General features: G+C 40.2%; 1 protein-coding gene across 1 annotated transcript; it reads right to left on the minus strand.

Annotated features, from left to right (window-relative positions):
* Positions 1-3,166: 3,166 nt before the first annotated feature.
* LOC121055215 (disease resistance protein Pik-2-like) lies at positions 3,167-12,985 on the minus strand. The gene is made up of 4 exons (XM_040527191.1): positions 11,912-12,985; positions 7,816-7,831; positions 6,497-7,101; positions 3,167-5,095 (listed from the first exon to the last, which is right to left on the minus strand). The coding sequence occupies exons 1-4, from the start codon at positions 12,983-12,985 to the stop codon at positions 3,167-3,169; spliced, it is 3,624 nt and encodes a 1,207-aa protein (XP_040383125.1).
* Between the last annotated feature and the right edge of the window lie 3,823 nt (positions 12,986-16,808).

Genomic DNA, 16,808 nt, shown 5'->3' on the forward strand with positions numbered 1-16,808 from the left:
ACGGGTCACCCATCCGGACAGGCTGCAGCTCTCAGGGTTTAGAGCCCTCCTCCACCGAATTTTTTTTCCCTAAGTTATCTACCGCGGAAAACACAGTAATAGATTAGTATATGATTAATTAATTATTAATTATAAAAAAAATTAAAAATATATTAATATGGTATTTTGAAGCAACTTTCTTATAATTTTTTTATAAAAAAACACACCTTAACAGTTCGGAGAAGTGTGCACTTGAAAAACGAGGGAGTCTAGATAAGTTTCTTGGCAGCCGAACATAGAGAAGGATGAAATGTTGCTTGTGATTGTGAAATTAAACCAACCTGGAAAAGAAATACAGTCCTTTTAATCTCTCTTCATGGACCAGATTCGGGTTCTGCGAGATCATCTCTCTTTTGTGAACAAAAAAGAGGGAACTCACAAAGGCGAAAGATCAGAAACATTAACACACCATATGATGATGATCAGTGCCATCCAGAAACCCCTGGCAAACACAATCTCACTGACAAAGATAATCTGAACCAGCTCTCCATTTTCTATGAAAAAGATGTAGGAGATGACAACTTCACCACCGTTGGATATAGTATGAATGGTCACCAATCGGGGACGCAGGAGGCCACAGGCGATATCTCGTTATGTCAGACTGTAGTCTGTAGGAGAGAATGCAATGGTGGCGATTGCATTCACAGAGAATGGTAGAACAGTGAAAGAGCGATTTGATTGACCTCGTCATGGAACTATGCAAAGTGCAGGCACAGGAGCTGGCAGATGACGTCGTCTGAACAGTTGGATGGCTTGTGCATCGTTATATTTCACTTCGTTCTATCCGGCGATCGACGCAGAAACAGAGCAATCCAATTGTTCCGAGGGGAGCATACAGAAATGTTTTATGTTGGAAGACAGAAGCAGAATATTTGCTCACAGGATGAAAGTAATGGCGAGAACAGTAGGAAGGGAAATGAAGAAAAATTTCGAAGATACTACATGAATATGTGTAATCGGTGCGGCACATGTGCCGCCGTTCTTCTAAGGGCTATCGACCTCATCGTTTGCGTATATCTCAAATCTGATACTACATGAATGATGCTGCTGCTGTTATCAGAATTTTAGGATTTTCTAGCTGGAAGGCTAGGTTTGATTGAGGTTGTTACATAGCAAATTTTACTTGGTGATTTGGGTTGGTTGGCATTGAATTTTGTTGAGCACGTAAATCTTTACTATTTGTTGATCATTGGTTTTTTTTATTACACAACGACTGCTGCGCGGCACACTCTGTAAAATTGGAAAGATATTTGAAGATTACGCAAATGTGTGTCTACCACGTAAATTAGACCAAACTTTGAAAACTGACCAGAACATTAGCAATTCTGGTCCATTCCACTTAAATCATATATAACAGGTATCTTTCATTCCACGTACACACCACCAATATGGTATCTCTATAAATTGGTGGACCTAAATGCCCTTTATAATTATTTTTTACCCTTTGTACTAAAGTACCTCTAATACTTTTCCTACTGTACCTTTCACCATGAAGCGTCGGATCTTTATCCTTTTTGAATGCAAACACAGTAAAAAAAACCTTGAGAAAAAAAAATTAACAATCACAATTCAAGTGTGCCTAGTGTTGACAACAATATATGAAAGTCTTTTCCATGCAGTCAAATTATTTCAGAAAGTAGTATAATAAATGACAGGAAATGAAAATCCTAGAATCGACAGCCATTTGTGACCATGTACAAGGCACACACACTAGCTGATGGAAGGCGCATCTACAATTAGACGATTTGTGGCACAACAAAAAGGCGTGGAATTAAACTTGCATCGATGGTTACATCTGTAACAGGAAAAGAAGTCATCACCACGTTCACTCTCACGGGCTAGAAAATCTCATATTAATCGAGAGAAAATAAGGTAAAAAAGAAAGAGTTTATTTAGGAGAAAGGAACGTGACTTTTTTGGATAAAAATAGAACATGGATTTTTTTTGGAAGGATTGGATCGGACAAAGAGAGAAAAAACGTGATTTCTAGCAGAAAAAAAGAACGTGATTTTTTCAATAAAGAAAGAACGTTGATTTTTTTTGGAAAAAAATCATATTTTTGGATCGTGCAGTTGAAGGAAAATAAGAGATAAAAAAGAAAAGATAATATTTTTTTGGAATCGGAGAAGGAAAGGAAAAATATCAGGGTTTTTTTTTTAATCAGCGCGGCTGCCATCTAATCCCTACGAGGATATCTTTCAAGATTAAACCAATAAAAAATTCTCAAATGCCTAAAACTATTTCAATTATTTTATAGTGAACCATATGTTATTTGAAACATCTTATAGATAATCACAAATAATTAATATATATGAAAGGTATGTTATTAAAGAAGACGAAGGAAAGAAGAGATATTATCCCATAAAATTTGTACAATTTTGATCTATTATAGTATTATCCTTATATCTTAGATCTGTTATGTTGTTAAGATAATATAAAATGAGTCACCGTTTTAATTTGCATAAAGCATCAAATATAGAAGTTTGATCTAAGTTAGGTCCGAGTTTAAAACTATATTGCCACTCTAATATTTATATTTTATAATATAATATGAGACTATGTTTGATATTATATAAGAAATTTCGTAATGAAGTTAGGCGCGCGCAGGCCGCAATGCTAGTTTGAGTTAATATCATCAGGTGATTCAGCAGAACACATAGCAATCCAATTATTTTGAGCTAGAGCAGCAGATTAATTGCTCAAAATATCGAACTTAGGAAGAGAGCAGGAGGGAGATGACTGGCTAGGAGTTTTAAAACGGTACTTAATTCTATTCGGTGTTGGAGTGAAGAGAGCAATCCAAAAATATTTGAGGTTGGCGGACAACAGTAACTAGGAAACGAAATGGACAACCATCAGTTTGCAGAATACACAAGTGAGAGGGAAACAGAAACAGCACGAGATATAACACTCATATATATATATATATATATATATATATATATATATATATATATATATATATATATATATATATGTATATATATGCAGTAGCAGGCACTCACTATAAATAGTTATACATAGAGTAAATAAAGATGATTGAAAGCTTACAGAGGGCATATACACACACTCGATCCAACAAAATTGATCAGTTGTACTTTCTAGCTTAATTCCTTGCAAAAAGTAATTAACGGTCGTACCTCTTGAGAAGGGGCTTGTTTGTATTTGGGTGGTTGGCAAGCTGCTTCCGCACGTCTTCCACAAATTCGTCCGTGTAAATTTCGTTGTTGTCCAGCATGAATTCCTCGAGGCTTTGGAGCTCTTCTAGCCCCGACAACAATCCAATGTCGCATAAGTCAGGTTTATATGTAAAGCACAACTGCTCAAGCTTGGGAGTTGCGCCTCCTCCAAACTGCACTGATTCGAGGAGGCCACTTCTCGATCCTGGTACGAAATAGAGGTCCAACACCCTGAGGCTCGGGAACAATATTGCGGTAGCCTCCTCCTGCCGGAAGTTGAGGCGGACCCCGCCCTTGAACGAACCCCACAGGTGCAGGATGGCCAGGCTTGGTAGCACCCCAAGGACTTTGATGGTGGCATCGGCATCCTCCAGTGAGGTCTCCAGCAGTCTCAGTTTCACCAGATTCTGGAGCTTCCCGATCCACTGCGGCAGTTCGCCCAGTTGTCCTATGAGCCTGAGGCTCTGTAGGTTCTCCGGAGGAGAAGGGGAGGTTGACGATGTGCCTCTGTACTCCAAACATCCGCGCAGGCTTAGATCGAAACTTCCAAGCACCGACAGTGACTCCAGCCTACCGAGCTTGGAAATGGCCGAGCAGAAGGCCGGACCGTTCTTCCTGTTGATGCCCGTCACGCCTAACTTGCGCAACTGGGTGAGCTTCTCTATCTCCTTTATAACAACATTCCCCCATGCGAGGTGGACATGCCGGAGTGAGTGCAGGCCTTTTAGTTTCCTGCTCCCTCTTGGCAGCGTAGGGCAACTAGTATCCAAGTCCATCACGATGACACGGGGCTGGATGCAACAAATATAGTTGCATGCATCATGCCTGTTGACGGTGGGTCCATCTAAACAAGGCACACAACAAGCTCGACAAAGCAATGGCATGTTGCACCGGTACGGACTATTCTTACTCACGGGGATAGGTACACTGGCATGAAGATATTTTAACTTCCGAAGCTTCACGATGGTTTTTGGCAGTATCGCTATTCTCGTGCATCTGATGTCCAGTGTCTCAAGTTGCCTCAACTCACACAATGAATCTGGCAAGTGACAAATGTTGAAACATCCCCTTAAAGAGATGTACTTCAGGTGAATAAGCTTCCCAATGTGTTCAAGGTGATGAGCGGCTACATCTGTCGTGTCTTCCAAGTCGAGAACTCGCAACATCCTCATCTTTTCAGAAATGAAAAATGGCTTCCATCTCCCAAACACTGTTACTGATCTTACACGGGGTAGGTCTACCATGCTCTCAAAGTCATGTTTGTCTCCCTTCCAGTTACTGCTGATGGCAAGGTGCCGTGTTGTGCCCTGTGATCTTGAGCTGCAACCTTCCTCTAGCCTAAACACAAGGTTTTCTTCCACTGACTTTGTGATGCTGATTTCGCGCATTAGATCGTGTAGTTGGCAATAGCCAATAATTTCACCTCCTCTTCTAATTGATTGTTGAGCTGGTAAGATCATGCTCCTACTTATGAGCTCCTTAAAGATGTCATGAGATGTTTCTTCTGCAGGTTTGCCATGAGCCTCCCATGTGTAACCCTCAGCAACCCACCGCTGCATCAAACGTTTCCGACTAATCTTGTGGTCCTCAGGGAAGATGGACAAATACAAGAAACAAGCCTTAAGATGATAGGGTAAACCATCAAAGCTTCTAACAAGGATAGCTTTTATCATCTTAAGCTTTGGGTTCATCTCCAGGTCAGCACTAATATGCTCATTCAATTTCCTCCATATCGAAACTGTTTTTGGTTGGCTTGCCAAGAAGCCACCTATCGTAACTATTGCAAGGGGAAGCCCATCACACTTCTTCAAGATCAAATTAGCTTGTTCAACTAATTCAGGATATTGTTCATCCAAATTCGTTTTCTCCTTAAACACCTGAAATTGGGATAGTTTAAAATTTTTTAGTACTGTAAAATATAATACAAGTGTGCGGACATACTACGTCGTTAATGAATTCTCAATCTCTTCCACTTTGTGAACAACTGTTGACTTCCAAATGCTTGGAGCTAGATTTCTTTGATGAATCATGTTTTTCATCTATCATGTAACAAAATTTAGTGAAAGAGCAAGTAGCCTAGTGATTGCAATACCTAAGTAGCACCCAAGGTCTTGGGTTTAAATCATTGGGTATTTGAGAGGCTAATTCTCCTACTTGGGCTAAGTTTCTGAATTAAAAAAATGGCTGCGTATATCCGGTTGGATATAGAGACCGGATAAAAATAGCCTTCTCTAAAAAAAATGTCATGTTTTCCCCTATTTAGAGGGTTTTTTTAAATGTCTTGAGCCTTTTTATTTTTAACATTTAAAACTTATATCTAAATCTGAACCTTTTTAACCACATCACCCCGTCCGATGTGATCAAATAACACTAGTATCATTTGGCTACGACACATAGACTAATATGGTCAAAAGATTTAGATTTAGAAAATAAATATTACGGCGGTCTATTTTTTAAAATAAAAATAAAAAAGTTAGAAATATTATTTTGACACTGTTAAGTCCTATTAACGGAATAGAGCAAGCACAACTGCAGTTCAAAACAACGAAGGTAAAACCAGTAAATCGCAAAGTTTGAAAAGAAAGGGTTAAAATCACAGTAAAAGTTAAAACCATTGGTAAGAACATAAAACCTCATATTTTTGCTTTTGCTTATGTTTATAAGTCAAAATTTGATTTTTCAACCTTAAATATGAAATTGATTTTGGGGATTTTTTTCATCGTAATTTGTTTTGTATTCTTTCTTTTTAGATCGTTAAGAACATATTTATGAAATAGCAATTTTACAGTCTAACAAAAAGTAACAAAAGGTATCTCGATGTACCGGTACCTCGTGGTACTAAATCGTTTCTGATCGTTGGATCTAACAATGCACATCCTTCTCAACTAGATCGAATGGTGAGAAATAATTTGGTACTTGAGGTACCGGTATCTTGAGATACTTTTTGTTGGACCGGAGAAAACCTCTTTATAAAAAGTTTTATTTATAAATTATTTTTTGTTTACAAATATACCATTTCACTTTTCCATAAAAAAGACAAAATTCTTGCATTGTAATGCAATGGTACTCGCTAATAATTGTGTTAAGTAAGAGTTTTACTCCCATCCTTCCTTTTGTACCTCGTGGTACCAAATCGTTTATGATTGTTAGATCCAACAGTGCACATACGATTTGGTATCTCAAGGTACCGATATCTCGAGATACAAAAGGAATGATGGGAGTAAAACTCGTTAAAGGTGTTCGATGTGCAATACCGAACAAAACTATAACTTGAGTACCTTCTTTGTGAAGAGATGACGTGCTTGATCGTGCTTGAGACCGCTAAGCTTGTATATGTTTCTTTCCTCTGAACAGTGCATAGCAATATTCTCTTCCCTCGTGGTAACTATGATGCATCTTGCTACTGTACTGGGACTGGGCAGGCACAACATCATATCATCCCACTCTTTGGTAGACCATAGATCATCCAGAACGACCAAATATCTCTTGCTGCCTTCTAAGAGTTTGGCCAAGTCTTTCTCATTCTCATCTCCAAACTGCTTAGCTATGCTCTCAACGAGTTTGCCAGAGTTGAAAGGACGCATGACCGTGATGCAAGCACGCTTATCAAAAATTCTGCCAATCTCTGGACTTCGGTATATGTCTTGAACCAGAGTGGTTTTTCCGAGGCCACCCATTCCCCATATGGAGACCACATGAGATCGTTGATGGCTAGCTTGATTCGTAATTAGCTTCATAATGTCAGATTTTTCTTTCACCCGACCAATGAGCTGAGACTCCTCCAATGTTGCCACCATTGTCTCGACATCGGTGAGCTTTGTACTATCCATGGAGGAGTTGTTACCACTAGTGGTGGTGTGATGTGAGCTAGAACTTGGCCCCGCTGAGTTTGTTCGACCTTGAGAGTTCTACACACAAGAGAATCACAATTAGTTAATTGGCTTTCTTTCTCTAAATACAGTGTTTATGTCGTGTCTAAAACTTCTAAATTCATTTCTTAAATCAATCCTCTGTTGTAAATTCATTCTTAAGGCATTGTTTGGCAAGTATAGTTCGGATCTCAAAGGAATAATAGGTCTTGTGACAATATTACTGAATCCATGAAAGAAATAGCTTTAAGTAGGAAGGGAGTATGAACAAATCCACAAAATTGGCAGAGTCTATGCATTCTAAATAGATTATCCCAGAATTGAAGGGTACTGTATAATGTGCAGTTAAGGTTCTGTTTTTTTTTAAAATGTACCTATTATGCCCGTAGTAGATACAAGTTTGTGTAGGTTAATCTGTTTGTCAAGTCACTGTTGTTTTTCAAACCACTAGGCATCTAAGAACTCACAAATTTAACATTTTTATTTTGTGATGACACAAATTATGCTTTCATTTGAAATTTAAAAATAGATTTTATGCAGATACATAACAATATGGATAAAAAGTAGTAATGACGATAAGTAAATCATATTTATTTATCAAGATAATCTACTCTATGCCACTGTTTTTGTCCAAATTCAACGGTTCGTCAAAGGGGTTTCACTACGAGGCTTTTTCATAACCAAGACATAGGCATGTCAGAGAGCACGTCAGGGCCAATCTGTAAAACCAAGTATCAAGCCACTCTAGGCCCTCCTCTTCCTAGCCACATTGTATAGCGTCAACCAAGTCCATGTCCTAGGCCAGCCTCCCACGAAGTATTTGACCGGATCAAATTGGTCATGATGTCATGCTTAACCAATTTGTTATTCTATAAAAACGATATGAGTCAGTACCAAGTTGTCAATCCATTGTTCATCAACAATTATGTTGGCAAAATCTACATAATGACTTTGGAGTGGAGTCTCTAAGCTCCAAGCTAATCTACATGTATGTTAATCATGTCTTGAAGAAGCCACTGCAATCTACATAGGACATTGTCATGTTAAGAAGCCTAAGTTAAAAGTCATTGTCTCGAACAAGATCAACTGGCCAAGACGACTACCATAGAAAGAGGAATCGCTAGGCAAGTCTGCTAATGGCAGCATTACTACACTTAGGTGGCTAAAGCCAGGAGATGAGTACATTCGATGGTTAAAACATCTCGAACAAGATCAACTGATCAAGTCTTGGAGAAGCCACTGCTATCTACGTAGGACATTGGCATGTGAAGAAGTCTAAGTTAAAAGCCATCGCCTCGAACAAGATCAACTGATCAAGTCTTGAAGAAGCCACTGCTATCTACGTAGGACATTGGCATGTCAAGAAGCCTAAGTTAAAAGTCATCATCTCGAACAAGATCAACTGGGCAAGTCTGTTAATGGTAGCATTGCTACACTTACGCGGCCGAAGCCAGGAGATGAGTACGTAAATGAGTACATCGATGGTTAAAGCATTGAATTGGTTGATTCTACGTACACAATACTATGTATACAATATACCACACCTTTTCCTATTGAGACTATCCAACTAGGGAGGGTTATCTATTATTCTAGATCACGATTTACTGTGTATCTAAAGTGTTTTTATATAATATTCAATTTGCAAGCTCCTATTATGATAGACCAACTATTTTCTAATGCCTGTGGGAATAACCTGGTTTACTTCATTTATAACTTATGCTTCATTGTTTTCAATATAGTTTTCTATATTTGATCCGAGTAAGCGCGTTAGATCCTGATAAAACTGGAAGTATAATTTAGAAATATCTGTTTTTTTCAAAAATAAATACCATGGAGAAAATAATTCATGTAGCAGTACCATACAGAAATATTTTAAATTAAGAATAAAAATACTATAAAGCAGTTAAAATTCCCACAAAAAATGATAAAAGATATAAATTCTCGCATTGATTTAAAAATTTTAAATTCCAATTAGAAAAAAAATAAAATATCAAAAATTGGAAATTAAAAAAATAAAGAAAATTAAGGAAGACTCCATGTAGAATAATTTAGAAAAATATTAAACTGGGGCCAAAATTTAAATATAATCAATATTGATATGATATAAGAGTTCAGGTAGAAATACAATTTGGAAGGAAAAATGAATCCAATTAAGTGAATAAAAATAACTAATAATGAGAAAAGAGTACATGTAGAAATGCAATTTAGAAAAATAAGCAAAGTTCAGATTAATAATTGAAAAACAATTAGTACTGAGACATGAATCCATGTATAAACTGTTGACGTCAAAATGTGAACGTTGACGCGTCACACACGTAGGCCTGGGAGTCAATCTTAGACAGCTCCAGTGCAGAACCTAAATTCTTAGAATGATGCGCGGGCGTGCCAGTCAGTTTGATCCTGCAACTGACAAGATGAACAGTAAAACAAGCCGATCAGCTATCGAGCCGATAGGTAATTAATAATCCAGCCGATCAGATGTTGATGCTACAATGGTTAGCCGATAGGATAAACGATCGACTGTAAAAAGCTTGGACCGGCTAGAAACTTGATCGAAATAAACTTGTAATAAATATTAGACCAACATAACCTGCCAAGTCACTTATTAATCTTAGTCGATCGGACAAACCTCTATAACCAGATTGAACTAGATGTGCAGAGATTGGACTTAACCAAGACAATATGCAGTCGAGACGATGTGATTATAAGAAACATGAAGATCGATAAGGCTAATAAATAAACCGATAAATTACTTGGAATAGACAATGAATCATATGTTACGATCGGCTAAAACCAATTTACATGTAATTTTCATAAGCCGATGCAACATAAATAACTGCCGATCTAACTAAATCAAGCCGATTGGTATAGAAATAATGCAGTGAAGCAATTGGCTACTCTATTGATGTAAATATGATAAGCATATAGATCGGCGAAAATCATCGGCTATAGAGGGCGGACAAACAACCAAGATCTATAAAATACCTAGCCCAGATTGCTAAGAATAACCATAGAAGATCGGAACCAACCGAGACAGTTCAAGATTAAACCTGGCAATGTTAGAATAGATACTAAACAAATCTAGATTGCTATCAAGCCACTGAGCAGATGACTGGTAACTTATCGGCTGGTACTCCGATAAAACAATGAGTAAAATATATCAATCTGATATGAACCATCTGACAAGCGCAATCTCTACTAGATCGGACCTAACCGAGACAATACTAGATTAAATTTGTTAAATAGCGAATATCAAACCAACATAAATCGCCCAAAGTGGTCGACCAGATCAACTCAAAACACGAAAGTGATCTAAGTTGAAACTGATACGATAACTAGCAATCGCACAACTAGATTAGAAGATCAGACCAAACCGAGACAGTTCTAATCTAGCCGAACGATTGCCGTGGCCCGGCGAAACGATGGACTTACACCTCCGCTGGAGATCGAAGCGATGCAGCCCCGCGTCAGGTGCCAAGTTTCGCCGGAGTTGAAACCTCGGACAAGAGGGTGGCGATGCGCCGAAAGAAGTTGATCTAATTGATGTGTAGATAATTTACGATGACCCGAGGCATACATATTTATACCCTCAGGTGGGGCTAGGCCATGTTGGACACGACATACAACTCCTAATAGATAAAAAAAAATAACAAACTCATAGATAGATTCTATCTCTAACACACAAGTCCCGATCGGACTCTAATCTCTTAGAGATAAAATTTTAACTAACTCTAACTAGTAGATAAAATTACGTCGCCAAGCCTTGGTCTTCACGATTGCATGTTGAATTCGAACTCTTCCGGATAAAAATTTCTATCGACGATTGTACCTTTTCTTATCTAAATCCAATACGAAAATTTACCAAATTTCGGTGTTAACATAAACACAATTCAGAAATATCTTAAGTTAACGTTAAAAATAAATATTATTGGGATGCAAAATGCCTTGTAGGTTATGGAAAAACTCTTATATTTGGTCAATATGCATATCTCTAATATGCAGTCCTTGTCTTTTATTTTGTATTTTGAGATAGGGAGAGCACATATTTTGCAAAAAAAAAATTGTACGTAGAAATTACTCTAAACTTTCAAACACATATATTTTTATGTTTACAATACTAAATACTCGATTAGTCACATAATAATGCGTCATCTCGTTTTATGTGCCAACGAATATCTCAGCTAATTAACCTCTCCGTTTACCGCAGCCATAGAGCAAGTATACTAGTAGATTATAAGTTGTTTATAAGCTGACGTAGTGGAAGAGAATGAAAAAAAAAAAGTGAGATTGGCCCCTATGCAAAAGTTAGTCATACATATACTTAGAAAAATACACTAATTGCAAAGGCCAGATAAATATATTAGAAGATGGAAATTATAGCCAACCTTATAACCAATCTATTATATTTGTTGAGTCTAATATAATCTTATAGCCAGTAAGTTGGTTTTACTATTAAACTTGTTGTAAGTGAAGCTTAGTTTGATATTTATTTTCAATATGAGCAATTTTACGGTTCTTGAGTAGGTACTTAGAGGTATCAAAATTGTAGTATAAAATTTAGTATTTTCTAGTACCTAAGGTACTAAGAGATACCAAAATTTATATAGAAAAAAGTACGCAAAATTGCTCAATCTGATATATACCTCCCAAAAGTCAAAATTAGTAGTGCGTACCTAGATCTGTACCTTTTAAGGGTCCATGGGAAAAATGCATTTCTAAATACCAGAGATTATTTGGTTCTTTTACTATTTTTCACAAGACATAGTAGATCATTTTCGTTTTGAAATAACCTACAGTAGGATGCAGTGGTACCTGGTCAAATGCAGAACCGCCTGCTCCATAGAAGGCATAGAGAACCGGAGCATCAGACAGTTTCTTGAGCTCTGGAGGTGTTCCTTCCCTGTGTGCACACAACCTTGCAACTTCAATATGCTCTGTGCACACTACTAATCGGCTCCTTGTGTCATTGCTCGGGAGACATTTCTTCATCTCACCCCACTCTTCCGCGGTGGATATGTTAGTGATCACGACAATCAAGAACCCCTTGTCGTTCATAGATCCCTTGAATGCATCAACCAACGCATCTCCACCCTTCTTGCGAGGAATTTGGTCCACCAAACCAGCTGCTACTTGCTTTGCTTCCGCAGATCGTTGAAGAGAATTCACGTAGAATTGCCTGATAATGCCGTACAGAAACTCTGATTGGTTGAAAGGACTCATCAGTTTGATCCATGCACAGCACTCGAACTTGTTGTTCATCCTGAGATCCTCGTATGCCCTTCGGACAATGGATCCATCGTAACCGAGAGCACTAGGACTCGATGATCCCCACACTGCGATCACTCCAGGGTTGTCGTCACTGGCGTTGATCAGTCGAGTGAGTTCCATTTTAGCTCTGTCCTGCTGCCGCCTCGTCTCTTCGGTTTCAGACATAGTCGTTGCACCTGCACCGGCGACGGTGGGGTGCACTGCGGCGTCGGCGGCGACCTTGGAGGCGGAGGCATCGATGAGCCGGTAGCGGACACTCCGCTGGCTGACATCCTCGACCTTGGCTCGGAGCTCCTTCATCTTCTCGGCCACGCGGCGGCGCTCCAGCAGCGCGCGCGGGCTGCAGTGGCGCCACCGCGACGAGCGGACGGCCATGTCCTGGAGGCAGTCCTCGACGTCGTAGGCCAGGTCGCGGAGCTGCTTCACCCAGGTCTTGGCCACCCTGCGCTCGTCTCGCTCCTCATCGGCGGCCATGAGGAAGGAGCGCATCATCTCCAGCTCGTCCCGGATGAAGACGTGGTCGCGCTGGATGCCCAGCTGCAGCGCCACCTCCTCGGCGACGGCTGATTGCGCGTAGCCCACCGCGCCGTTCAGCACGGACTTGCCAAGGCTCAGCACCGTCGACTCCATCATCACCACCCTCTCCCTCCACAACCACACGCAGTGCTGAATTTGCACTGTTTTTTTCTTGTGGTTGATGATGTTGAAGGCTTACAGTTCCACAATGTGATCGAGATTAACTGTAAAGTCTTATCTGACCATGTAATAAGCATATATCAGTTTTGCTGCAGGCAAAGGTCTCTCTAGCTACGAGATGCCAGGCTTGCTTTTGCTTGCTTCTTTTGGTGCTCATCAAGGCAAGCAAGGGATCGATGATACTTTGGCTAGCTTGCAGGTAAGCACTGCAAATTATTATGTTGCATAGCCCTTGTTTAGCTGCTGCGAACAGCTGAGCAAAGGTGCATACTGTATCTGCATTTCTTCACCTACAGCAGATGTAACACCGATCTTAGTTTGGATCGACAGTAAAAACATCACCCTCCTCTGTTTTTCTTAATTCTGCGTGCCACGCTGCCGCCTGCTTGGTGCTTGCGCTTCGTCAGGATTTCAGCAAAGTTAGCCAAATAAAGCAAAAGAGATGCTCTAGTATATATGACTAAAATATGTATCAAAGGACGATACATATTACTGTGATTGAGGAGCATTAGCTTGAAATCAGAAGAGATCTCACCTACTCTGCTGTTGAGAAGAAATCCTAGACATCTCTTTCGTTCATCTTCAAAGATAACCACAACAATGCTGGCTTAGTGCATGAAACAGGACATATACCGCGTTCGTTTGGAAATGGGTTGGGGTAAGTTATCGGAGAAAAATTTGGTGGAGGAGCTCTAAACCCAGAGAGCTGCAGCCCCATCCGGATGGGTGACGCGTGGAGATCCGATGGCACCATCGTGAGGCTCGGCACCATGTTTATTTTCTTCCAGCTCGCTGTCTCCATCGGCTTCTAGGGGAAAACTCATCTCCGGCTCGGCTTCCGGATCGAGTCCCTCCGCAGCGTGCGCCTGTTCCGCTCCTCTCCGTCGCCGGAGCCGCCACCGGCCTCTTCTCTCACATCACCGGAGGCACCGCTTGCCCCTCCTTGCCTTAAGCCATGGCTCCTCCATTGATCCAAGATAGATATGCTTCTGTTGTGGACGATCCATAATATATACAATAAGGATATACAAGTCCGTTACTTGGAGTCGATCAAAATGTATAGTACAGTCGGTGGTTAGAAAATTACATTTTGATGAGATGCCAAATTTTGAAAATATGTAATGCCTTTCTACTGCTCTGTAATGTCTCCAAGCATTTAAGTACTGAATTGTTTAGTTTAATGTTAGTACTAAACTATTTCAGGTTAAGTTTTTTTAGATAACCAGTCTGTACTTCCAGTATAAAAATTTTATTTCCAATACAGATACCTCTTTCTATAATTGCAAATGATACAGAAAAATCTCATGTTCCAGAACATCTATATTTATTTCATGATAATCTCACTTCTATGATACATCCATACATTATCCAGTTTGAGAACTACACTATGTACATCAGGCCCAGAAGTTTGAAGAAACTTGATCTACAACAACATCAGGCTTAGAGCCATCCTCCAACGATACTAAAGATTTGCATTTAAAAGCATCAGCCATCCTCCTGGAACATCCTCTTCAGAACTGACTGTAGAGAACAAGGAGCAGATCAGCCCTGCCAAAGGCAACAATTCAGAGAAGATATATGTTATAACAAGAGCACTTCTAATTCAGAGAAGGCACATAGTATATATATAAGCACAATCATCAGGAGGCTTCTTGATTTGGAAATGTTAGAAGATGGCTTCGGCCGACCATGTCGGCGACGGAGAAGAGCGGAACAGGTGTAGGCTGCGGAGGGACTCGATCGGGAAACCGAGCCAGAGATGAGTTTCCCCTAGAAGCCGATGGAGGCAGCGAGCTGGAAGAAAATAAACGTGGTGCCGAGCCTCACGATGCTGTCGTTGTTGTTGGATCTCCACGGGTCACCCATCCGGACAGGCTGCAGCTCTCAGGGTTTAGAGCCCTCCTCCACCGAATTTTTTTTCCCTAAGTTATCTACCGCGGAAAACACAGTAATAGATTAGTATATGATTAATTAATTATTAATTATAAAAAAAATTAAAAATATATTAATATGGTATTTTGAAGCAACTTTCTTATAATTTTTTTATAAAAAAACACACCTTAACAGTTCGGAGAAGTGTGCACTTGAAAAACGAGGGAGTCTAGATAAGTTTCTTGGCAGCCGAACATAGAGAAGGATGAAATGTTGCTTGTGATTGTGAAATTAAACCAACCTGGAAAAGAAATACAGTCCTTTTAATCTCTCTTCATGGACCAGATTCGGGTTCTGCGAGATCATCTCTCTTTTGTGAACAAAAAAGAGGGAACTCACAAAGGCGAAAGATCAGAAACATTAACACACCATATGATGATGATCAGTGCCATCCAGAAACCCCTGGCAAACACAATCTCACTGACAAAGATAATCTGAACCAGCTCTCCATTTTCTATGAAAAAGATGTAGGAGATGACAACTTCACCACCGTTGGATATAGTATGAATGGTCACCAATCGGGGACGCAGGAGGCCACAGGCGATATCTCGTTATGTCAGACTGTAGTCTGTAGGAGAGAATGCAATGGTGGCGATTGCATTCACAGAGAATGGTAGAACAGTGAAAGAGCGATTTGATTGACCTCGTCATGGAACTATGCAAAGTGCAGGCACAGGAGCTGGCAGATGACGTCGTCTGAACAGTTGGATGGCTTGTGCATCGTTATATTTCACTTCGTTCTATCCGGCGATCGACGCAGAAACAGAGCAATCCAATTGTTCCGAGGGGAGCATACAGAAATGTTTTATGTTGGAAGACAGAAGCAGAATATTTGCTCTGTAGGATCGAACAAGATCAAACAAACCAACCAGAGGGGGTGAATGGTAGGGAAAAACAAAACCCAAAAATCTTTTGCGGAATAAAGGATTACCTCTGTCGAAGAAATTGACGCAGGCTTGCTACCTTGATCGCGTCGCTCCTGTGTCCCCGCTATCTTGATCGCGCCGCTCATGTGCCGCCAAACAGATCATCGAATCGCGCCACTCCTATGACGTCGATCGGATCGTCGGAATCCAAAACAATCACCAGTAGATGAAAGCCGAAAACGTAGATTGAATGATCTTGACTTTATTGCATCAACTGGTATTTACAAAGTGCACCAACAGCACTCCTATCAAAATCATCGATCTAGAATTAACAATTAAGTCTCACAAAAGCACACCGAGGGCATACCCCTCGGTCTCTATTTATATCGAAAAGTCTATCACCAAATAGGAGTAGGACTCCTTATACTAATATGGCTCATCTCTTAGTTTTCCTAATCAAATCCAACATGCCAAAATCAGACACAGCCGCAGAAGTCTAAACGTGCTACAGTAGTCCGACTGCTACAGTACCCGCCGCGCTACAGTAATCCGGGTGCTACAGTAATCCGATCCGGTTGCTACAGTGCCACACGCTACAGCAATCCGGGTGCTACAGTACCGTGGCGCTACAGTATCCGACGCTGCACAGTGTCCGAACCTGTAGCAAATTCCTTTTCTTTTCTCATCCAGTTTTGATCCGATTTACTTCCTGATTTTTCCGGCGCTTACACACACAACATGTGAAGCCCGTTACGATTCCATCCCACACGGTGTTGCTCCACCATGTGCTAACTTGTATTCAATATCGTCACCTGGCATCCTCGATCGTCCGGACCTCAGCTCCTCCCTGAGCCTAGTCACAATCCCACCGCCATTGATCGATATTGACCTCAAGTCACCTGCACAACTAGAGACAAACCAACCGTTTCCGAGCACAGATATCGCAACCTGACTCACAT

The sequence above is a fragment of the Oryza brachyantha genome, chromosome 8 (assembly GCF_000231095.2).
Source record: "Oryza brachyantha chromosome 8, ObraRS2, whole genome shotgun sequence".
NCBI lineage: Eukaryota > Viridiplantae > Streptophyta > Magnoliopsida > Poales > Poaceae > Oryza > Oryza brachyantha.

What these genes read in the sequence shown, in the direction of transcription:
- LOC121055215 (XM_040527191.1), bottom strand. Translation starts at nt 12,985, where the DNA reads ATGGAGTCGACGGTGCTGAGCCTTGGCAAGTCCGTGCTGAACGGCGCG. An exon ending in GTCATCTCTTCACAAAGAAG is followed by an intron (nt 5,096 to 6,496) that starts GTACTCAAGTTA and finishes TCCCAATTTCAG; the next exon opens with GTGTTTAAGGAGAAAACGAA.